The 25,109-nt window shown below is 41.5% G+C and overlaps 1 protein-coding gene across 4 annotated transcripts in view; it reads left to right on the forward strand.

The window, feature by feature from the left end:
• LOC311269995 (protein turtle homolog B-like) overlaps positions 1-25,109 on the forward strand; it is a 146,268-nt gene that overhangs the window by 72,127 nt on the left and 49,032 nt on the right. For 2 of the 4 annotated variants that reach the window (XM_084374593.1, XM_084374595.1), the window contains exons 5-12: positions 1,611-1,728; positions 10,534-10,675; positions 16,918-17,063; positions 22,233-22,375; positions 22,572-22,712; positions 22,816-22,932; positions 23,487-23,637; positions 24,580-24,703. In XM_084374593.1, the coding sequence (XP_084230719.1) occupies positions 1,611-1,728; positions 10,534-10,675; positions 16,918-17,063; positions 22,233-22,375; positions 22,572-22,712; positions 22,816-22,932; positions 23,487-23,637; positions 24,580-24,703 (1,082 nt within the window). The remainder of the gene's footprint in view (positions 1-1,610; positions 1,729-10,533; positions 10,676-16,917; positions 17,064-22,232; positions 22,376-22,571; positions 22,713-22,815; positions 22,933-23,486; positions 23,638-24,579; positions 24,704-25,109) is intronic. The other 2 variants (XM_084374594.1, XM_084374596.1) reach the window with 1 other exon arrangement.

A 25,109-nucleotide genomic window follows, 5' to 3' on the forward strand; every position in this document is an offset into this window, starting at 1 on the left:
ATGTTGTCTGAAGGGAAGTTTGAACGTGTCCTTTGAGGAAGATTTGACTTCAGCTGTGTTTATTTGATATGACATGCCTACCTTAAAAATATGTTTTTGAAACTTCCTTATTATCTTAAATGCACACAATGTTTTTTTTAAAAAAAATCCAAATTAAAAACGCTGTTAAAGATATTATACTGTATGTAAGAACACTGCATTCAAATATCTTAAAATGAATTTGTTATATATTTTGTTGAGTTGTGTGCTCACATTGTCCCAAATGTTTCCAACAAAGTTCAAGCCCAGAGAAATCCACAAGTTTACTGAGGGGAACAATTGTTCACATGGTGCTCTAACTTCCCGGTTAGAGTTAAAGAGTGTGGATGGAAGTCAGTGATTGGCACTTAAGGCAATGTGAATTAAACTTAAACATTTTTCATGTTAGATCAGTTTTCGTTACCAATGGTGGTTGTTTTATGGTGTGTTCACCATCAGTGAAAAGAGTTTGTCTGTGGGATCATTTGTGTTACTCACACCAGTGTTGTCCCCCCAAACAGCCAGATTACTTTACATTAGCTGTAAACTAGCAAGTGATGGCATGCACCACTGTGTGCATGTGTGTGTGCGTGCATGTGTGTGTGTGTGTTTGAATCCAATCTGTCAATGAACTCACACTCAGCTTCTGAATCTTTTTCCCCTCTCCTCTCTGTTGTTGTTGTTATGTTCATTAAGTGAAGTACATTTCCCTTCAAGCTCCAGTCACCCGTCAATATTACAGAACATAACATCTAACAATGGAGGCCATCTCCATGGATCACAGCTGCAGTCATGTTGATATGGGAGTGAAGATAAATCCACTTTTAAAGTTAAAAAGTAATCTCAGCTCTCCTCCTGTCGCTAAAAAGCTCCAGATCCGATCAGACTTCGATGTGACTCCAGGTGTTTATTCCTCCAGAAGATCTGGATCTGCACCCAACTCTTTCCTCCAGAGCTGGCCGGCTCTGATCAGCTGAGTGGTGTCTATGCCCCCGTTCTGTCTGACCATTCCCACACAACGCTCGGCAAACGTCTTTAGTTTTGTTTTAATAGAGAGCTCCTCAGGGCAGAAATTACATTGTGTGTTTAAAACAAACTGAACGATTGGTTTCTATCAAATTTGGGGCGTCTTATTACTGAACTGTAACTGCTATATAACTGTATTTCCATTTTTATTTTATTTAATTTGATCTATTTGATCCACTGAATCTGTTTTTTAGTCAATTATTTTATTTAGTTTTATTTAGCTTTTTAATATATTTTTTTAAATGTTCTAATGTATTTGTATAAAGAACCTTGAATTGCCTTTGTGTCTGACAGGTACTAAACAATAAAGGTTGCCATGCCATGCCTGAAGTTATACTATGCTTTACAGTATGATTATATATTGTACAAATATACATATATATACACATCTATGTTTTACTTTTATAACATGTGTGTATGTGTGTATCAACTGTATGTGTAAATGCATGTGGCCCCAGAGTGACTCAGTGAAGAAAGAAAACATTGTTTTGAAGACCAAAGTTTAAGGGACTTTGAAGTTCCACCTTGAAAGTAGTATAATTAAATGTTAATGTGTTTGTGTTCAGGTGTCTGATGGGAGTTTGACGGTGCTATCTATCACCCGGGAGGATCGTGGGGCCTACACGTGTCGAGCCTTCAGTCCCCAGGGAGAAGCCATTCACACCACACGGCTGCTAGTACAAGGTAGGTCCATGTGTATTTGTTGCTGTGTCCTTAAATAAAGTAGTTTTACATGGAAAGACTTTTTTTTGAGCCATGAAAACAATTGATTGCATTGGGGTTTTTTTTAAATAAGGTTTTTATAAAATCCATCAATCCACATGTTTTCATCCTACATGAAGTGTAGCTGAGGTCAGCTGACACTGAGCAACAACTTGGAAAGATAGACCCTATCCAGCTATTGCCATGGTTTAGAAGTTTGTCTGATATTCATGTGACATTTACTGGCAGACAGTGGTTTCTGTCTGTGGTAGCTGCCATGGTTCATTATACAGTCGTATACATAAAGATTATAATTCAAATACAGCAATGTTTTTAGTGGGTGTGAATGTGATACCAAGGAGAAGTGCTCTGAGAGACAAATTATTTACTTGGTTCTTTTTCTATGAATTTATTATTTCTGTGATTTTTGTTCTTTCTTTGTTCTCATACATGATTCATGATATATTTGTTACATTGTTTGGTGCTGGCAGCGTTTTTCAGTATTCAGAAATGGTGATACTTTTCAGAGGTGATTGTGTGTCCCTACTCTTCTAAAACCTTTTTTCCTGCATGCCTTAAGTTGACAGACATCTGTCAGCTCCAGCTAGAGAACATCACGCATGGCTTATCAGTAGGCCACAGCAGCTAGTATGAGTAATAATGAAAAACAACAACAACAAAGTATGCATGTGTGTATGTACAGCGCACTGGTAAAACTGTGTCAATACAAGATTTATTAAGTTTGATTTATCAGCTGCAAAACACCATGAGGAGAGAGGCTCTGTACACCTATCACTCATTTTTTTCTTAAACATTATCAGTGCAACTTGATGCATTTTCCATCCCAAACCATCCCTCAGCACCTATATCAGCTGTCAAAAAGTCCCACACTGAAACAAAGCATGCATCACACTGAAACGAATGGGTGAGATAGCTGATGAACTGCACCAGTTTCTGTGGCTAACTATCTAACACATTATTAAAATACAGAGGTCTGACCAAAATAACTAGATGCTAATATCTATTTCTGCCCTCTCAGCTAACAGGGATTTTGATAAAAAGCCTGCAATGTAATGTATCACTTTTGATAGTGAAGTAGAATCCATTCCTGTGGTAATGTAACGGTAATGTTGGAGGAATGCAGTGTCAGCAGTGGAGTTTGGACAGTCCTCAGTATTGGCCAATCAAATCAGCTCCTCTCATTACCATTAAAAGGTAACAGATGGTTTAATACGCTGGGAGGGGAGTCCAAGATGGCTTCACAGGAGAAAACTGTACCAGAGGTACAGAATTGGAAGACAAAATACACAGCACTCCACATTTAATCTATGATATTACATAATAATAATATACATTTGAGTTTAATTTACATTTAAATGATGAAGCAAGACAGTAATACTTGCGTTTAGGCTACTACATTACTTGTAGATTAAAAAGTATTTCCATCATTATTGTCTGTTCTAAGGTGACAGTCAGTTTGGTGTATCTAGGTGCATTTTGTACAATATAATGAAAATACTGCATGCACTGTTGGAGAGAGCAGAACAGTTAAAGGATAACTACCGTTTTTTACAACCTGGACCTTATTTCTAGCAAAATATATGATAATTTACTCACCCAGATAACTTTGGTGTCATTCGGCGTCGTTTGGACGAAATTAGATCCAGTGTAGCGCCGATATATCCATATAATGGGAGAGACGGGGCATCGACACACAGCCTCTATATAACACATTATCTGCCACGAAACTAGTTCATTTCACCAATATTTTCTTACGATATGCTAGTGCTATTCCCCTCTGAGTCCGGGCTCGTCTGTTGTCAACATCCGGGGTCTGTAGGTTGATCTACTACCTCTGACCTGGAAGATGTCGTCTCTGAGCTGCGCGCGCACCCGCGACAGCCCGGCTTGTTTACCTGTAGCTGCTACTGCTAGTTTGACCCCAGGTTGTAAAAAACGGTAGTTATCCTTTAAGTAAAGAGGAACAGGAGTATGGTTGTAGAGTGGTTTGGAAGAATAGCAGTATCTAGAGGGAGTCTGTTATGCTTTGTAGTAGATATTTAGTAGGACCCAAAAGCAGACACCAATACTGAGGGAAGGTATAAAGTAATTTATCGAACACTTGTAGAAGGTAGTGGTGGAGGAGCCTGAGGCTCAGGCTGCTGGCTCCGCTGGTGTAGAGGGGGAGACTCACAGTGGTGCAGGTGGAGGGCTTGAGTGAAGTAGAAACACGGAAACTCCAGTGTTTGAGGAGGCAGGTGGCAGAGGTGCTGGAGGCTGGGTCGCAGTGTGGCGAGGAGCAGGCTTCAGAGGTGAGGTTCAGAGGTTTGCTCACTGGCGAGGAGGAAGAGAGGCAAAGTTAGTCGACTTGCAAAAATACAAGGAGCAAGAGAATCTCTAAAGAGAACGAGCGCTAACTGAGGGGCCATGAACGCCGTCTGGTGGGCGAAATAATCTGGCAGCGAGCAGAGTGAAGATCAGGGTTCTGAAGCTGGCGCTGATGAACCAAATGCGCTGCAGGTGTGTGAGAGTCAGCGGCTCTAGCCAATCAGGAAACCACACCCAGCCTCTCCAGAACGCCTCTGCAAAACACTCAAGACACAACACACAAAAAAACACAAAAGGGTTACAACAAAATCCAATCCATGACAGAAAACCATTGTTTCTACAATCAATAAAGATGTGGCAGATTACTGGGTTTACTATTATCCAGCAGAAATTTAGCTTCAAACTAACTAATCAGTCCACAGAAAGCTACCTGAGCGACCTATAGGCTAAACCAGCAAGGACACAGAACGTGATCTATGTTGATCCACAGAAAATATGTGAACTACGTAACTCACTCTTTTTTTGCACTTGATCCAGTTGCTAAGTTTGATAATGTACAGCAAAAAAGATATTGAAAGTGTTAAGAAATGGCTAGACTCTACAGCCATGCTAGCAGCTCTGTGCTCAGCAGGCAATTCGCTCACAATGACAAAGCTAACATGGTGATGTTTACGAGGTCCTGCATATTAACTACAGGTACCAGACACACTTTGAATCTTGTTTAATACATGTAAAAATAGAATGGTAGGATGTAAGAGCAGTTAGCACTGGAGCTACAACAACTTCAAAGCTGTCTTAATGACACCTATTTTCTTTTTCAATGTGGAAATAGACAACTTTTCAACTCCCCCCCACCAGTGTTTCCCTGTGGTCTCACTGCTGGTGCTCCTGTCACAAATACAACATTAGCAGCATGGCAACTGCTCATGGCCTGGCTACAACCCGATGACCAGCCAACTCTGAAAAAAAACCCTAAAAATTTAGATTGAGTTGGAATGAGTTGTCCTGTGCGTCCTTTTGAGGATTTCAGTACCAAGCCATTTTCAAGTTGGGCTGGAGCTCAACAAACCTGTAGCTTGACATGCATGGTGGTAATAGTGGAGTAATCAAGGGAACAAAGTCAGTCTGGACCAAAGTGGTTGACCAGCCAAAAGACTAACCAACATCGCTGACACTTTATTAATCATTATTAAGTGAAATGGTAAAAGTTTCTCGTAATTTAAAATGTGTTAAACCTACATATATCTTCTCCCTGCTAAACAGCCTTTCTGATAAATGCTAGTTAATTTCTCAAGCGTGCTAACACATCCATGTGAACACAACAGGCTGAGTAGAATTTTAATAGTGTATGATGCAGCAGTATGTTTTGGAGTGAGACTAGACAACACTGAAATTAGTTTGGGGACGACTAACAGCTGCATCTTACAACAGGAACATTTAAGACTAGATGGAGCATGACAATTGTATTCATACATCTGAGCAGTTTATTATTTATAGAGGCCTAAAGAGAAAAAGAATCCGAGGATGGGATCGCTTTTTGCCTCCAGCTCTAAATGAAGTGTCAGCTTCTGTAACTAAAACGATCCGTCTGTATCAGTCCATGCTCCACCACAAAATCAAGACACACTTAGCAAATGAATCATTTATTATCTACAATGTGCCACATCATGCACATGTCAGTGCACTAATTGTTTTCCCCAGAAATTGTAAGTAAACACAGTATCAGCGTCTGTGCAAGCGACACCAAGGAGGATAAATGATAAGGCAGCAAGCATGGCATTCCAGGTCATCTAATTTAAAGATTGCTGCCCCAGATGAACACAGCTGAGCGGTCCTGACCTCATCTGAACTGAGGGAATTGATCTCTAACTGAAGTATTTTCACTGAGTTTTCACCAGATTGATTCCTGTGGGAATTCAACAAAGTAGCACAGACATTCTCACTTCATAATACCAGAAAAACCACAGAAAAAGGACTAAGCGAGACTGGACTATGACACTGAACGCTAAAAAGAACAGATCGGAAGTTTGGCAGCAACGACCAGTTGGCTGATTTAACCGTGGCATACTCGTGGCAAGGAGCAAACACTCACAGTGGGAGAGAGCGTGAGTAAGTGAGCAGTGCGAGATAAATGTGAATGAGTGAACATTAAGATAGTCTTCCTGAATGAACTTACGCTGATGTTCAGACAGACGTCCATGTCTCTGAGAAGATGCATTTCAATCACTTTGGTGATCCTCTGACTTTTACCCTTGTACCAGCATGAGGTCAAGTTTGAAGGTTTACCCGCTAAACTGATGACATTCCCATCAGTCTCAGATACACTTTGTGTGTTGTGCTAATATTATCCTTCTCATACTAAGATAGTACATATGGTAAACATTCCTGCTAAACATCAGCTTTATAACACTGTCATTGTGAGCATGAGAGCATGTTGACATTAGCATTTTTGCAGTGAAGGCCTGATGAAGCTGTGGACTTTTAGTATTGCTTACAAGAGCTCTGTGCACAGCAGCAGTGATGACAGCTACCTTACTAACCTGGCTACAGCTGGCTGGATTCAAACAGTTCCGTGACTTTTTTAGTCATTTTGATTCAGCTGGACACTTGAAAACCTCCTCCATCCTCCTCCACTCCTATGCATGGATAGAAATGTCAAATTTGTTGTTTGGTTGCGTCACTTTGCAAAAGGAAAATTATAGACTATTACATAACAGTTTTAAAGCTTGTTATGAATGTTTTCTGACCTTCCTCCTAATATGAATATGATTTTTGCCAGCTTGCTCCCATCAGATCAATGCTAGATAAAAGAAAGCGCTGTAGTTTTTATGTTGGTTGTCGGTTGCTTGCATTCATCAGAGAACAGACAGTGAATGTTCACAGAGATCACATATTTCCCTACGACTGAGTACAAAGCCAGAGCTGAGCCAGAGCTCTTGTTTGACCCGTCCTGTATAATTTACGGGGGAGACGGATTAATAGAGGCCCTCCTGGAAAGCCACTGAGCTGCAGATCAGCTAAGAGACTACATTGCCAACAAATCTCCAGCACTCAGCTGGTTCCAAATAGGGCGGGTTGGCACACATGCACAAACACACTCACACACACATGCACACACACACACACACACACCCACTCAAACACCAACAACACAGTCATCCTGCACAGGCCTAGTGGTGGTTGTCGGCTAAGGGGCTGGCAGATGGAAATGCTCTGCCTGTTAAAGGATCAGGCCGTGGGCTACAGATCAGAACTAACATATGGGACTAGCAATTTTTAGTTGCAACACTGGCTCAACTTAGCTGTATGTGTGTATCTGTGTGTGTGCCACATTTTTTGTCTATCCTTTTGCGTTATGTTATGGACATATTGGAAATAAATACGGAAATAAATGCATGGTGTGTTCATCCATTGTCAGGAGAAAGTGTTCCAGGGTTCTAATGAGCCAGCTTCGTCTGAATGCCGTCTCATGGGTGGATGTTTATATTTGACAGTCTGGGTAATATTCAGAGATGAGTGTTGAGGCCCCCTCACATGACAGAAATGCCAAAGAAAAGGCCAAACTTTCTGACAAGGTACTGCTCTGTTTCTGCAGTTCCTGTCATCCTAATTGGAGCAGACAGTGCTGTTTGTACCATTTCTTGGAACTATACTGTGCAAAAAAGATAAAACACACTCTCCAAGAGAAGTCTGTAGACGCTTTAGATTATTTGGTCATGTGAACAATGTATACAAAAAAATAGGAAAAAGTTGGTATGTGGGTGTTTGATAAAATATTTGAATCTATGGATTGATATAAAATAAGATTAAACTGTGTACAGCTACATACACAACCACAGTTCTGAGTATCGTTTAATGCATTTCATCGATATTCTTCCATTAAACAAGCAAAATCCTTACAGGCAAGTCTCACCTCTCAGAAGCATCTTTGCACGCCCCTTGGCAGTTATTCAGGCTAACAACAAGACCCCTATCTGAATGAATGGAGAAAAAGCAATAATTTCACTTATAATGGTGGCTCAGACATTACAACTGTATGTATAAAATAGCCAGTCAAATCTGATAAAAACTCTTTGGTGACTTCGCCTCAAAGTGAGGTTAGAAAATGCTTATTTCTTCTCTCTGGTTAGACTTCTGCTATGCATGCAACTCATCACACCAAAGCACTTGAACAAATGCACGTTTAATGTCTTATGTGTGAATAAGTTCACCTTATGTGGAAACAAAAGTGTCATAAATTTCCCTTTAGTTTTATCCACCAGACAGTTGAAATGAAAAGTGTAAATGGGGCCTTAGTGAGTCTGACTTGGACAATGTGTCACAGTCAGAGTGCACTTAGTGCTGCACCACATTTTTTACTTAATTGAGCCTAGTTGTTAAATAAAAAACTTACTGAGCTCAGCTGTTCCTCCACATCACTTCTTTCTCTGTCTCACTTTTCTTCAGTAACTCCTCAGCCTTGACCTCAGAGGGAACCTCAGCCGTTTCTTCACTTCATAAATCTCTTTATCTGCTCAGCTAGGATTTTTAGGGTGTGGGGCGGCAGGGATTCTGACCCTTCTTACCTATCTTGAGCACAAGCTTTTGAGTCTTTTTCATTTGTTTTTTAAACCTCAGAGCCTCTTTGTACTCATCCAGTCGGTTCAAAGCTCAGAGAAAGATCTCCTTGGCTCTGTCCATCGATACTTGCTCCCTCTCCAGCAGAATCTCACTGACATTTGTTTGGGGCACCTCCCTGTCCCTTCTCTTGATCCTTCTCGAAGCTTAACATACTGTATCTGTCTGAATTCTGATATTCAGTTTGAAAGTATTGAATCCATACATTTCAAAGTCTTTGTCTTGTCATGCATGTAATTCCAGCACAAATACACACATTCAGAAGAGATCTTTCACACACAATGTGGCCCAGTCTTTAACAACAGTACTTATATGTAGTACATCCTATTTTGGGTGCAATGCCACGTACTGTACACTCACACACTTAAGTGTCAAGTGGTGCTCTCATATAAATCCAAACATCTAGTGTGTGGTAAGTAGCTAAAAGTAGATGAAGGTAGAAAAGACTGTTTTTTGCTTCCAGACTAAACTCAGCATGGTTATGGACACAGTTAGGAAATGACTGCAAATCAAGTATCATGGTATAAATATATCCAAGCGTGCAAGGAGGATGATCCATCTGTCGCAGCAAGGATCACTCAATAAGTTCTCATAATCCTTCACTGAGTGCAAAATGTTAAATCTGAGTGTGTCTACACAGTATGTGAACATGTCCATAAATACCCCACATGACCCCTGCCCTGCACGTTAACTAATTCCAGTGTTGTGTCTGTTGTGGGTGTGACGTGGTTGAGAGGGAAATTCCCACTGAAAGAAGCAATATTTATATGATGTCCTTGATAATGTCACACTGACCCATGCTCCCTACTGTATGTGGACAGTAGAGTGAATTAGTACCTCAGGGTTTAATGCTGTGGACAGTAAGAGGATCAATAATTGTCTTGTAGCACGAAGGACTCAAACATAGTTTCATTTTTTAAACCCTTGTGTTTTAGAAAAATGACAATACATGTACCTTATAACCTTGTAACGAACAAACTGCCCAAGCTGGACAGACATGCTTTTATTGTCAATAAACACACAGGCATAAAACATCCAGCCTTCACTGTGACTCAAAATGTCCCACCCACTCCCATTTTAGATTAATTCAAAGGAACGCAATTCGAATTGTAGTTGCAGCTTATCTTAAAATGTGTTGTGTCTGACGTCACAACACATTTTTTTGCCCAATCATTTCTATGAGAAGCAGGGCGACTTATTGCTGGCGGTCCCAACCTGACCCCACTCAATCACATTGAACTCTGACTCTGAAATCATGAGGCTGGCTAATGTTCAGCAAGATTGAGAGAGGGGCTGACTGATAAAACTGTATAATTTAGAACTTGCAGAATGCTGTTTTCTGCCCATTAGCCACTCCAGCTCCCGCGGTAAAAGCTTGAAACCCTGCCCCTCACTGCCTCAGCACGCAGGTACATTTCACCTGGCAACAGTGATCTGTTCATGTGTGTAGCCTCTGCTGCCTCAGTGACAAGCTATTATGTTACAAGGCAGCTGTGTTTTACAAAATCATCTAACAGTTATACAGCACATTTCAGAACTGCTCCCCACTGGAATACAAATTAAACTGTTGATCATTAACTAAATATAACATTTTCCCCACGTGTGATTAAAAGGCAAATTTGGATTATGAATAAAAAGGGAGAGCCACATTTCTTACTTTTGAAATTTCAGGTTCCACATCGGCAAAACTTGATTTCCTTCGTACATTTGGTTGTTTTTTAATCAAATTCTTTTAATTCTGTTTTGACAAAAATACATTTTACATGAATTTCTATTGAGACAGTGTCCTACTCAGTACAGGTACATGCTTTCAAAGACTGTTTCTGTGTTTTTCTCTCCCAGGCCCACCGTTTATTATATCACCACCAGAGAACATTACAGTGAACATCTCGCAGGACGCCTTCTTCACCTGCCAGGCGGAGGCCTACCCTCGCAACCTGACCTACACCTGGTTCTGGGAGGAGGACAATGTCTTCTTCAAGAAGTAAAGTTATGATCGGGTTCATTATTGTGCACCACTATCACCTCACCTGTCTGTACTGCTCACAAGCCACTGTCTTGAGTTCTGTGTTGTGATGTTGTTTTCGTGGTGGATTTTCACTAAAGAGAAATTATGTAACTTTAAAATGATGAACAAACTGGAACAGATGTCTTTACAGTGATGACACGGCAAAAAATGCGCAGACAAAAATGCAGCTAGCTAAATTTAAGAACTCTTTTAAAGTGTCAAAATGTCTGAACAAATGATCTTAGCCTTGGTAGCTGAATGGTTACAGTGGATAGCACATGGTCGCAACTGTTGTTGGCTCCATCCGGCTGGCGACCTTTGTTGCATGTCGTACCTCGCTCTCTCTCTGTTTCCCATCTGCCTCTTCACTATCCCTCATTTCCTTCTCCATCAAATAAAGGCAAAACATGCCCACAATAATAATCTTAAAAATTCTGGATGGATGCTGAATGCACACAGACATACGTGGAGCAACATTAAAGCAGACAGCAGTGAGCAGTGGCAATTCACGATGAAAGAACAGTCCAACTGAGACATCACTAAGAGTTTTACTGATTTAAGTCATGTACTTGTTCTGCTCAGGGACTTCCATTTCTTTCTCTGAACTGCTGATGCATGTAAAATCTGTTATATCGTGGAGGGATAACACACAATTATAAAAAAATAGAAAAGTAGATGAGTCCCAGAGTTGAGATAACACTGCTCAGCTTCAAAAGTTCACTGACTACCGACTCTCCATTGTGGTCATGTAGAGGAAGGCAACATAGAGCCCCTGACCAACATAAGTGTTCTGGCAAGTTGTTGGTGTCATGTTTGAGTGAGTGCAGAGTCACTTTCATTTAAAAGGCATGAGAGCAGTCACGATCAAACTGAGTGAGATTTTTGGCAAACATTGGAATTAAACCAGTCAGTGTCCTACAAGTGTGCGGGTATGTTTAAGGTGTGACAGCCAGCGACTGTTCATTTGAAAACAGCAGTGGCAGCTCTAAAGAGGTTAACACAGGTGCTGCTATAGCATCAGTTATATCAGAGCAGGGGAGTATGTGTATTTCATTGAAAGAAGAGAACAGCACAGCACTGAAGTTTGATCACTCTTATACATGTGCAGCATATGAGGGCCACACACTGGTCTCACAATGCCATTCAACATTAAATTCCTTGAGTTAGGAGGCGGCACTAACAATAAAATAAAACGTTAAATAAACTTCTCACATCAGATTGTTCTATAAAATATCATTTTAGCCCCACACTAGTGCAGCGTGCTGTACGAGAACTTAAAAAACCCTTTTATAACCAAAGTAGTAATGAGAGCAGCACCCCCTCCAAAGTCAGCTATGCCAACTGCATGGATGAATAAATGAATATGATGAGAGAGGAAGAGTGTTCCCAACTATGGTCAATAATTAAGGCTTTAACAGAAAAATACGTTTTTAAATCCATCAGGAAGGCAGCCTGGGATGGAACTAAAAACCCTCTGCTTCCTTCATATCATTAATCTCTTCAACTCATTGCTGTTTTTCTAGAGGTGGTACCACTTCCTTCACACAGGAAGTGCCAAATATTACACAAGCATGAAGCCTCTTCTGTATCTGTCATGTCAGAAACTGAATAAAGTCACTTGTCTTAATGACTTTAACGGCTTGATGAGTCCACGAAAGTTAGATATTTCATGTCCAAAAAGGGTTTTACATTAGAATGTATACAGAGAAAAGTCAGGAGACGGACATCTCCATGTTATCGACTTTGAAGTAATACATTTAATAATGGAACGTGTTTCACTACTTTTGGATGATGGATTTCCAGAAATGTCAGTCAGTTGACACATCTCCCTGTGTTGCCACAAGCGATGACATTTCCACTACTGATGCTTGGAGGCTGTTGAGACAGAGGCAATGCACTTGTCCATCCAGCTTACCCATCAAGTGCCCCACAGCCACCAAAGCTTGAGTTAAGTTAGGTTTATGATGCATATTAACAATGCGTCATATTACATCACCGTCTGCTTCAGTGCACTGTTTGTGAAGGAGATAGAGTTGACAGGGATGAACCAAGCTCTAGCGTATATGTGCAGTAGAGCTGGTCAGAGGGAAGGCTTTTCTCTTTTTACTGGGATTGCCATTTCATGCCAGCTATTATTAAATTCTGACAGTATACAAATAGAACATGGTCCTTAGAGGATGTACTGTAAGTTCCTTTAAAAAAAATGGAATATAAAGTTTAAAATAACACCCTCAACATGAACATTTTTAAGAAAAATTAGCCCTTGAGTAATGAATTTATTTTATGTGTGCTGTTGCTGCTCACATTTGATCGATGTTTGTTATCTGATGTTTTTCCCTGTTTTACAGCTTTTATTCATCACATTTTTGTTACCCTAAGAGGTACCCTGGGATAAAGACATATTTTTGGTTTAAAGTACTTGAATTATATCACTTAAAATAAAGAACTGTATTTCTTTTGTGACAACAAAGGAAACATTTATCTAGAGCAGACAGTCAGATATCTGAAAGTTTCATCTCTAAGTCTGAACAGAGAGGCTGAAAAGAAACAAAGCCTCAAAAGCTGGGATGAAGCAACTGCTTTGGCTTTACATCCTGATCAACTGAGGGCTTATTCATCACCTCTCAGGTCTGCAGTATCATAAAGGCTTGGATGGGGTTCAGTAGCATTGCATCTAGTCCGGGTCTGAATGTGCTTTATCAATTCGTATTCTTTTAAATTCCTTATCAAATTTTTGTATGTTGTTTGTTTGTATGATCAGTTTCATTTGTGTATGGGTTCCAAATTGTCTGATCCATGGGAATGGTATGCCTCTGAGCTTATCAATTCCTTTTATCGATGCCGAATGTTTTTCTGAGAGTTGAAAACTGCATCTATGCTGCTGGAATCTTGCAACAACAAGGAGTCATCATGAGGCCCAAAACACAGCTTCATTTCACAAATGGCAGCCATGCTAGTGGTAAAGTCTAAAATATCTATGTAACGTGGGCTTAAAGGAACAGTTCACCTCAAATGAAAATGCAGTCATTATCTACCCACCCCCGTATCGATGGAACGTCAGGTGAAGTTTTGTAGTCCACACAACATTTCTGGAGCTTCACAGCAAAACAGCGTCGCAGCGTTCTCCTAAACAACTGAAGTAGATGGGGACTTGTTTAAAAAGTGAAGACCAACCATAAAATAATAAAACTGCTTCATACAGTTCGTCTGGCATTATCCAACTCTCCAGAAGCCCCGCATGTTTGTGCACCTACTTCAGACTGGGTGCGTGCTTACACTTTTAGCTTAGCGGCTTAAAAACATCTTTTAAGTTCAGTTTGGGATCACTGGCCTTCTGGAGACCTGGATTACGTCGGACAAGCTATATGGAGCCTTTTTGTGTTTTTTTTTTTCCTCCTGACTTCTCCCTTCACTTTCCATTAGCATGGGGATGCACAGATAGGGACCACAACTCACCCAAAAATTAAAAAAACATATTTTTGGGTGAACTGTTCCTTTAAACACCAGGTATGCAATGTATGAATGTCCATTACAAAGGGTAAATATCCTTTGTTATAATAACACTATTTGTCACACTGAAAATTGATCATCTCTTTTAGGTGGCTAAAATATGTCTTGCTGTCGGTACTATTAGGCAGTACAATACTATGATTCCCTGTTGGTGCAGCAAGACATTAAGGTGACAGTCTTTTGGTGAAACTTTCACTGAGATCTTCTCCTGCATTGAAACACTACAGTCACTATGTTACTTTTCAGGATAATTTATACAAGGGCTCAGTGATGAGAGTAGACTGTGAATACAGGGGTATGAAACCTGTTAATATTAACCACAGGAAAGGAAAAACAGCACAGAAAAATGGCCAATGGCAGAGGGAAGCTATAATAAAACACAAGTGTCACCATCAGAAAAGCTAAGGATGAATTAGATTTGTTTCAGTTTTTTTTAGAGCGCCTGCTGACACTGTAGAGCTCACATCCTGTGGAAGAAAGACCCAGCAGATATTAGCATATTCTTGAAGCTGAGTAATTAATTCTTATTGCTCATCAGTCTCTGTGCGTGGAGGTGGTGAACACAAACAACTACTGTCCTGTGCTGGTGAATCAGCTCGATACCATGCATATTGGGAGACAAATGACATGGCTCAAGCAATCAGTGATGGCTTCAAATTGTATTTGGAATTGCTCGCAGAGACAGGAGATAAGCCCGACAATAAATGGGGCTTGGCCCAGTTTGACCCATGGCCAGGGGCTTTGAGTTCTACGTCACCCTTAGCCTGGACCTCAGCTTCACAAGCTTTTCTATCCACAAAATGGCTTTTACAACAACAGCTTTGATATACTTTGACAGTTATTTTTAAAACAATGGGGTGTGAATGGTTCCAGACGTCTGTTGTCGCCTCATGTTTCAGTCACAGCAGCCTTAACAGCTCACTGAAATGTTCAAATGTTTTAAACAGAGAATCTTTTCAAAATCCACAACCCTTTTTCCTTTCTTTTAAAGCCCTTGTATTCTTAGTTCCATCAGCAGTACTGCTCTGCAGAAAACACTAAGTGAAAGTGACACAACAGCGGTGGTTACCAAAAGCGTTGTCTCCGTCAGGGATGATGTCATTTCTCTCTCGCTTCTCTCCCAAGACTCACGTAGCCCACCTGTGCTCGTTCCACTCTTGCAGTCTGAAATGGGCAACGGAGGGAGCAAAGAGTGAGAATGCTAAATGTCTGTTGCCTTGACTACTGCAAGTGGCTAGTCACCAGCAAGCAGACCCAAATCTCATGACAGGCTTAAAACTCATCCCAGCTCCCTCTCTCCAGACTGAAACCTGTGCAAATGAAGTGATTGTAATGTGACCTCTCCTGTTTAATGTCGGCCTACTGATGCTGTTGCTTTGTAAAAGCTGCCCCTGGTTGGTGCACATGTCATCGGTTGGCTATGATACAAAGTTATAACTAAGTTTCTAAGTATCGCATTAGAAAAGGTAAATGAAAACATCAAACTTCCTCAATTTTGAAAAAAAAAATTTACACTCACTTTAGGTGATTTGTGACATAGTAACACTTTAACTCACATGACTGATCAGTTCATCATCAGGTCATACTGCATGAAAGCATGATTACAACTTGCCAAATTAAAACAAAACTTTTTTTTTTTTGCGACTTAAAAAAACACACTGCTTGATGAAGAAAGAAGAAACAGAGCAGACAGATACAGGGAGCGAGAAACAGAAGGAGGCTGGGCAAGTCAGTGTGTGTGCAGTAAGAGGCCAGAGTGTAGGTGTGTGTGTGGTACAATGCAAAATTGCTGGAGTACACATTGTTTGGTAAAGCTCTTATGTTCTGATACAGTGCAGCGGGTCAGTACAACCTGAAAATTGTGTTTTATGCCACTGACTCGATGTCATTAGTCAAAAACCAACCAAAACAGTGACCGAAAACAAAAAACTCGAGTGTAATTCTCAAAGATCCACACACATACAGTACACACACACACACACACACACACACACCCCAGATCTCACAATAGAGAGTACCTTTTGGATGAGAAGAAAGGATTTGTGGAGTGTGAATGTGCTGCTGAAAAATCTGCAGGCACTGTGCGTGACACTAAGTCAAGCATGAACCAAGACCTCTGTGATCCCCTTCTTCTGTTCGAACACAAAGCCTTCAATCTGGATGTAGAGCTTTTAAAATCTCTGCATCTGGTCAAGTTATCATTGGTAGTGGTATCAATAAATCCATCAACTCACACTGGTATATTTGAATTATTTTGTGCTATAGGGCAATATCTAAAAAGCAGGAGAAATACATTTCCCTGTGTGTCCCAGCTACCTTAGAAGCCTGTAGACTTACAGTTCCTCTGCAACCAGTCATTCTGCTGTGAATCATGAATCAAGCTGTGTGCCGAACATCATTTATATGAAAGTCAGAGCTACACATCCACAGGGATACGAGCACAAATGGCAAGAAAATGTGGCACTGGGCAAACATACTGTCGTCATCTTCATAGTAGTCTTGCATCGTACTTCAGTGACAGTACAGATGTGCATCTATTTATACATTTTCAGCCTCAGTGCAGTAGATTCATTTCACGTTTGGTACATATGAGTCTTTTTTGAGATATGGCATTTTCTACACACTGATTTCATCCGGATGACACGATGTCAGATAAAACAGGCTGAGCTGACTGGTTTATAATGTTTTCCTTCTCTTCATTCTAACAGTGACCTGAAGCGCAGAGTCAGTATTCTTATCGACGGTTCCCTCATCATTGCCCAGGTCAAGCCAGAGGATGCTGGGAAATACACCTGTGCTCCTAGCAACAGCCTGGGCCGACCACCGACTGCCTCTGCCTACCTAACAGTGCAATGTGAGTGTCCTGCTTTTTTTTTCACGGTTTTCTTTTGTTATATGTGCTAAACTTCTGTCCTGTGTGGGTTCCTCTTTATACCCATTGGTTTGGGTCAAAGCCAAGGCCACCTCAACACTGTACTATTAATACCTAAATCCAATGGGCTGAAAGTTAAAGCAAAGACACATGGCAAAGCATGTAGAGACAGAGGTGCTCTTCAGCGCAAGAACAAAGAGAAACAGAAGAACCAGACTTGTGCTATTTCTCTGCAACATGAAATATTAATAACTAAATAAACAACGATCAAAACAAATGTTTAGGTAATATTAACCCTCAAGTCCGTTCTGCTTCATCTCAAGCCTGTTCTGTGTGGATGTGGTTTTTGACCAACCTTTATCAGAATCTTATGAAAGTGTTACAAAATCCTCATTAGTGCATGGAAGCTTGTGACGTTATCTTTTTCCCGCTGAGCCCCGCCCACTTCCAACCAGTGAGAGAAGTAAAGGTGTTCGGACTTCAGTAGAACTGAATGCGTTCATATGGGATCTCTTCAGTCATGGAAAGACGCTGATCAAGAAGATATCTTATCAGGACTTCAACATTCCTGTGGAACAGTGACCACACAAGAGAAAACTATGGCAGATGTTTACTGATCAGGCTCGGACACAGGAAACAGACAGGGACTTCAATAAGATGTCGAAGCCATACACATTTGCACAAAGCACAGAGCATAATAGGTCACATAGACATGTGTGTTTTGTCTCTACATTTATCTAGTACAGTGATTGAATGTAACTAAGTGCATTTACTCAAGTACTGCACTTTTTGAGGCACAATTTTGAGGTACTTGTACTTTACTTGAGTAGTTCCATTTTTTGCTACTTTCTACTTCCACTTCATGACACTTTTTAGGCACGTATTGTACTTTCTACTCCACTACATTGATTTGACAACTTCAGTTACTAGTTACTTTGCACATTATATGTTGCATCAGAGCCTAAGTAGTGCATTTTTAAATTAATTTACTTTATTGGCATATTAAGGGGGAAAAAACACGAAAAATGTTGAATATTGGATCCAATATTCAGTAAGGGCAATAACTGGTCGAACTATTATACAACACATAAATATATTAATATATGTATAATTCACTTCTACTTGTACTTTTGATAAAATAACATATAAATACATTACCTGCGGTCGCTCTGTCACTCGCTTCCAAAACAAATGCACGTGCTGCCGGGCACGCGCTAGCAAAGATCTTTACAACAGCAGGCACTGGTGTTGTGCTGTTTTTGCTTAGAGGGGCCACTAGAATCAACAAAACCTGAAAGTTCCTCTTAGTCACTTTAAGTACATTTTATACGAGATACGTGACATTCACTTTTACTAAAGTAATATTTTTACATAATCTTTACTTTTAGTAAAAGTATGACTTTTTTACAATACTGACCTTAGTAAGACCATTACAATAACTATTAACATGCTATTTATGCTGTTATGTTGTACTGTCAATGCACAGTTGGGGTTTCTGGCACAACTTCACCTATTTTCAAGGTGCATGGAAAGTGTTGCAGGCGCTTTATGACCTCATCAGTTTTGTCATTAGATACACAAATATCATTGCAGTTGTGGAAATGCATGTAAATATACAGTAACAGTATCTGTAATGTTTTTATTTTAACTTAGTTTTTTATTTAATTCCTAAATAAAATAAAGTTAATTTGCCTACAGTGAAACCAGAAAGCTCAAACCCCTTTAGTACCCGGGATCAGTCGTTGCAGATACCTTTTATACGAGGGCTGAAAGACGTGCAGAAAACAGAGTGGCTGAAAAAATGATTATGTGATTTTTGCTGGGGTCTGTACCAAACAAGCATGTTCCCTTCCTTCTGGAGAGTATGACTTGTAGTCCTGGGCACTTCTTTATCATCACAATGCTTCATTTATAATGACACAATTTACCTTTATCAATATCAAATTTCGATGTATTGTGCAGCCCTAGTTTATACTGTGAGGTCACAACAGATTTGTGTCATTTATCAGCCTCCTGTAGTGATGTTGCTTCAATAAGCGCACCGGAACAAAAAAAAACTGTCATGACACATGACACGTCTCAGACCGCGAGTAGATTAATACATTTGATAGAATAGAAGTGTATCTGTTCTGTGAGATGAGCAAATGATTACATCAAAACACTTTCTTTGTGGATTGGCCTTTAGACTTTGGCTGAAAAAGTATCCTGAGAAAACGATTTGTATCTTGATGAACAGTTTAGGTTTAAGTGTTCTCAGTGCTCCGGAGAGAAATTAGCATGATTTAGTGCAGCCTGCCTCCCAAGCCTGGCCACTGGAGCTGTATACAAAACTTCCATCAAACATTAAATAGTTAGACTTCAAAATAAACTTCAACAGCTCCAATAATAACTCTGCCACAAAATCAAGAGGCTTCTGCTGAAGAAAGTAGGACATACTCTAACATTTAACACTTCTTAATGTGGTGTTTTGGTCCATGTGCTTTCTACATCGCTGCATGACTGTCCTGTAATGGAGTAGTAGCTCAGCAGCATGATGTGTGAGATGACTAATCCCTATCTGTATACTATGTTTAGAAGGGACCCTGGTGATAAACAAAGGCTTATGGAAGTTCTCTGTAGCAGGAGTGTCAAATCTGACTCTGCTGTAGAGCTGCATGTCCAGAAACCGTCTTATTTAGGTGGAAAATGCACTTGGTCCTTCCATCCTCTGCACTGTGGAATCGATTTGAGCACTCCACTAGTCCCCGGGCTAACACTGTTCCACCTCCCAGCCAAACACCTAATCCCACCAAACACCCATTTGCTTTCCCAAATACACTTTTCTATTTTGCATATGTTTACTTTCTCCCTCCTGCCGCCTCCCTCTCCCCTGCCTCTCCCTTCTCTCTCGCTTCATTTCTCATTTGCACTCATTTATGTATATATATTCATATGCACACCGACACATCTCTCCCTCCCTCTGTCTTCATCATGGGTTGCCGCCTCCTTATTCTCTCCTCCCATAAAACACTCACTCGGTCCATCAGTCACTCAGAGCTCCAGGAAGATGACGCCTGGTGAATTTGTCACTTTGGGGAAGCATCTGGCTCTCGTTCAGAGCAGACAGGCGGAGGCAGGACCAGTTCTCAGATTTTAGCTGCGTCGACCGGTGACCGGCCACTGCCAGTAGTCAAGGCAACAGACATTTTGCATTCCCTCGCGCTCCTGCCTCCTTTGATGGCTGTACATTAGATTGTGGTGTGTGTGTGTGTGTGTGTGTGTGTGTGAGTGTGTGCGTGTGTGTGTGACGAGCAGAGGCAGGCAACACCAGTTGTGAGAGGGAGGGAGAAGTGAGAGGGGGGATTACATCATCGCTGTAAGACCAGGGACTTTTCTCTGTCAGACTGCAGAGGGCTCTCTCTCTCTCTCTCTCTCTGTCCTTTTCTTTCCTCTTATTCTCATCTGTTCCTTTTGTTCCCTCTTCCTCTCTTTATCTCTTTCTCTCAATCCTCGACATTCGCTCTTCTCCATTTGTTTCATGCCCTTTCCCTCTCCTCTGCCTCATTTTGTTTAAATCTCTCTCCCACAGTCTCCTTTCTGTCTGTCCTCCCTCTGTCTTTCCCCCTCAAATGCCTGCCAGTGAATAACTTCCCTAAAGCATCTTGCAGTGGGAACCAGCGTGTTGTGAGCGATAGCGCTGTCTGAGGGCTATATTTAGAAACTTGGCTGATATTCTTGTCTGTGGTGCTGGTGGCGGCGCTCCTCTGGGCTTTTTGTGGCACAGCGCCGCCGGGGCCAGCGGTTAGGACTTCGGAGGACATTGGTTGTAGTACAAAGTTGTTCTGGCAACAGTGCGGTCAATCGATCTCTCCCTGTAGGTCAATCCCACTACCGCACCGTGTCACGCACTCATTCGCTCACTCATTCACTGGCTCACTCTCATCTCATCTCATCTCCCCTTTGTGGTGCCAGATGAATGCCTTTCGCTGCCTTTTGCCAGCTTTATTGTGTTCACACTCACACCGCCTCATCCTCCTCTCTCCTCCACCAGCTCCTCTCTACCTTACGTCATCCAGTCTCTCTCTCTCTTTCTCCCTCACCTGTTCTCATTCCCACGCTCGGGCTCAGCCTCGCTCGTCCTTCCTCTATTGCTCTGCTGATAGCGCCCACCCCTCCTCCTCCTCCTCTTCCTCCTCCTCTTCCTCTCCCTCACACCATTTCTCCTGCTTATCACCCTGTGCCTACTTTGAAGCTCTCCTCCTTGACCTCATTTAAGCGCCATACTGCTCTCTCCCCTCCTCAGAATTCAGGATTTAGGAAGGAGAACTTTCAGAACCCCTCCTCCCTTCCCTTCCCTGCTCTCAGCCCCCTTTTTCTACCAGATGGACTTCCTTTCTTCTTGCCCTGAGGGTAAAGCTCGACCATATCAGATCCCACTTATTTAAGACTTAAAATACAGAGGGGAAAACGTAAAAGGATAGCCACTACTGTGGAGCAAATATAGTAATGAAACATATCAGAGCTGATCTGATTAGAACGATGGAGGAGAGGCAGGTCAGGTTTAGTGTGATGTAATGAGGTTGTTTTATGCGCTGTCTATAACTAAATGTGACAATAGCTTTATTTATTATGAAAACAACAGGATATACAGTGACAAACATGTTTATGTCAGTCACGGAGCAGTAAATAGCATCTATCTACGTGGGGACACACTGATTTTGTAAAAAACAAAAAAAAACAACAAAAAAAACAGTACGTGGACATAATAGTTGCATGACCCTTGTGGTCCTTGAGTGCTACATTAAAAGCCACTGGGTCAGACGGATGTGAGTTCAGATTACTGTTTTAATAGCTCCCTCCGGCTGCAGCAGTTTTAGGTATTTACTTTGATTAAGACATCAGTGTTACAAACAAAGAAAGTTTATAAGTTTTTAAAACCCACAGAATATTGCAGAAAACCTTCTTATTATACCACTCTGGGGGAAAGGGGGGCCGTTTTAAGCACAGTACGATAGTGTAGTGTAATTTATCATTTTATGAGGAGACCACTTCCCAGAAACTGTGAGTTCCCAGTCTTCTCTACACAGCTATCACAATCACCAGCCACCAGGTTTCCTGAGCTACAATGAAATGTTTCATCACTCAGTTTTCTCTCTCCGTGTTTTTCATCAGATCCTGCCCGTGTGGTAAATATGCCATCAGTCATCTACGTGGCCATTAGTCTGCCAGGCTTCATCCGCTGTCCTGTAGATGCCAACCCCCCTGTAACTCTGGTTAAGTGGAAGAAAGATGGCCTCCCTCTCCGGATAGATAAGGTGAGCTGGTGTGCAGCTTTGGTTCCGCTCACTTTACCTCAGGCTGGTAACGACTGCGTCATTTCTTTTTCACCTCATTCTGTTGTTTTTCAGCCTGTTTCTCTGTCATTCATTTGAGCGAAAACATTCATTTGATATTGTCGGTTTAGCAAAACATTACTCTTCCTGACAAACAATCCGTGACGTCCGTCCACAGTACCCTGGTTGGAGCCAAATGGAAGACGGGAGCATCCGTGTTGCAGAGGTGACAGAGGACTCTCTCGGCACCTATACCTGCATGCCTTACAATGCCCTGGGTTCCATGGGATGGTCCCCTCCCGCTCCCCTGGTGCTAAAGGTACTCCCACACTCACTGTGCATTTAGATTAGCCCAAAATAGCACAACAGCTGTGAGGCATCCAGGAGGCCTCAGCAGCTCATGGCTGTTTCACCCTCTGCAGGACCCGCCCAAATTCTCAGTGGTTCCTGGAGGGGAGTACCGGCAGGAGGCTGGGAGAGAACTTGTCATCCCCTGTGAGGCGGACGGAGACCCCTTTCCCAACATCACGTGGAGGAAGGTAAGCGCACCTCCGTGTGTAATTTAGCTGCCATGTTTTCTGTGTGAGGCTGTTTTTTATTCACTACTTCATGCTGTTTAATGTCACACTGAGTGTTTTCCATTGAGAAATCTTCCTCTCTGAATCCTGTGTCTGTAGTGGGTGCTCAGATTTTTCATTACTCCAACAACTGTGTGTCATTTTAGTGATTTTAATCACATTTTAATGATGCCTATAAAATATGTAATCAAGGGAACATATTAGATTCTCTCAATTGTTTGCTTAATTGTGAGGCATGTTTAATCATGCCCATTGACTACTGTGTGTGATTAGCTATTGTTTTTGCCCCCCCCTTATGAAATTCATAATTCATCATTCTGTGTAATTTGATGTCTGATGCCAAAAGTAATATTATTGTAGTAGATGAGAGCTGGTAAACTGTCCCTACTGTATGTGTGGCCTTGTATGTCCTTCAAAAGCTGAAAAGTTTGATTTACATGTCCCAACCAATGGTGCACCTCTCTCTGCCTCTCTCTCATTGGTTGACTGTGTCTTCATGGCTGGCTGGACTGCAGGTAGGCAAGCCCAGTAAAAGCAAGCACAATATTCTGCCCCGAGGCAGCTTACAGTTCAAGTCACTCACAAAGGAGGACCACGGGGAGTGGGAGTGTGTCGCCACCAACGTTGCCACGAGCATCACTGCCAGCACGCACGTCCAAGTCATAGGTACACAACATGTACACAAACACACACATGCATCTCCTGCACCCGCCCTGAACGTAACACCACCCACTCTTCTACAAACGACCACTTCAACAATCTGGGTTTATGTTGTGGCTGATCAGCCTCAACTCCATCAGATTCTCTTTGACAGCTGCAGTAATTGATGTTGCAGGCTCACCAAAAAGTGGTGCTGCTCGGTGATGGATAATGTTTTTTTCTTGATAAACAAAGTTGAGTCTCCGAGAGGAAACCTGTTTGGAACAGATGCTTAGCTGTGTAGCAACACAGGCGACAGGATTGGTAGTACTCATGGTTTTACTGTGGCACCTGTCAACTCTTCACAGTTCAGACACCACACTGCAAGCTCTCCTAGAGTAAAATGATCTTCTAGAATTAATAATAAAATGTTGAACTTCTAAATTATTTGAAAGCCTCTGATAAATGCCCTCACTGCCCTGTAGTCCATCTTGGTCCTTGCTGAGCACTGCACTTTCTCTTTGGATGTGAGCCAGTCAGGGATTGAACCAGCTCCTGATGGTTTCCTGTAGCTTTGGCTCCAGGACAGAGCCTAAACAGTAGAACTGGAAATGAGGAAAACTGCATATTAAGAATTTTGGAAGAAAAATGGTTCTTAGCACTTTTACTTTTACTTACATTAATCAATTGTGTTTGGCAGGTAACACCTACACAAAAAACTGATTTCGGGCTCTTGACCATTTTTCAAGATTAAATTATTAACGCAGCCGCAAATGTTTCTTTCTTCTCTGTTTTTTCAGTCGTTGTTGGTTTTTTACTGGGTTGCTGGCTGTTTAAAACACATTAGTGGGTCCAGCTCACACTAAATGTATTTGACAAGTAAAATGAATGTACTGTATCACAGCAAGGCTACTCAGTGACTCATGTGCCCTTTTAACAACACCTTTCTCGCTGCCTCCCTCCCTACAGGCACAAGCCCCCACGCCCCCACCAGTGTCCATGTGGTGGCGTCCTCCATCTGGGCCAATGTGTCCTGGGAGGCAGCCTATGACGGAGGCTTCCCGCAGACATTCTCAGTCTGGTACGGCCATGTGTGAGTCATCCCTGCATGCTTTGCTTCCTGCTTTTTCTTCTTCTCCGATACTTCCTCTGTTGTTTCTAAAAAATGTCTTTTCCAGGGTTGTGTTCAGAACAGTTGTGAAAACGTAGAGATGGAAAAACATGGAGATCCAGTGTGAGTGAGTTTTCATCTCTAATCTTGGAATTAATGGAGGAACGGATAAAAACAGTTGCAACTAAACTGAACATGACCCAAAGTTGTCTGTCCTGCTACTGCTGCTGCTGCTGCTTTGCCGCTGCTTGACTGGGTAAAAGGCCTGAGTTTAAATATCTCCTTTATTTAATTTCTTGGGGTTTTAGCTATGACTAGTGTAATCTTAATGATACTGTAGTTTTTTCACTTGTTAATTTGTGAAAATGTGTAGAATATAGTGTATAGT

This window comes from Pagrus pagrus, assembly GCF_965226575.1.
Source record: "Pagrus pagrus genome assembly, chromosome: 14".
NCBI lineage: Eukaryota > Metazoa > Chordata > Actinopteri > Spariformes > Sparidae > Pagrus > Pagrus pagrus.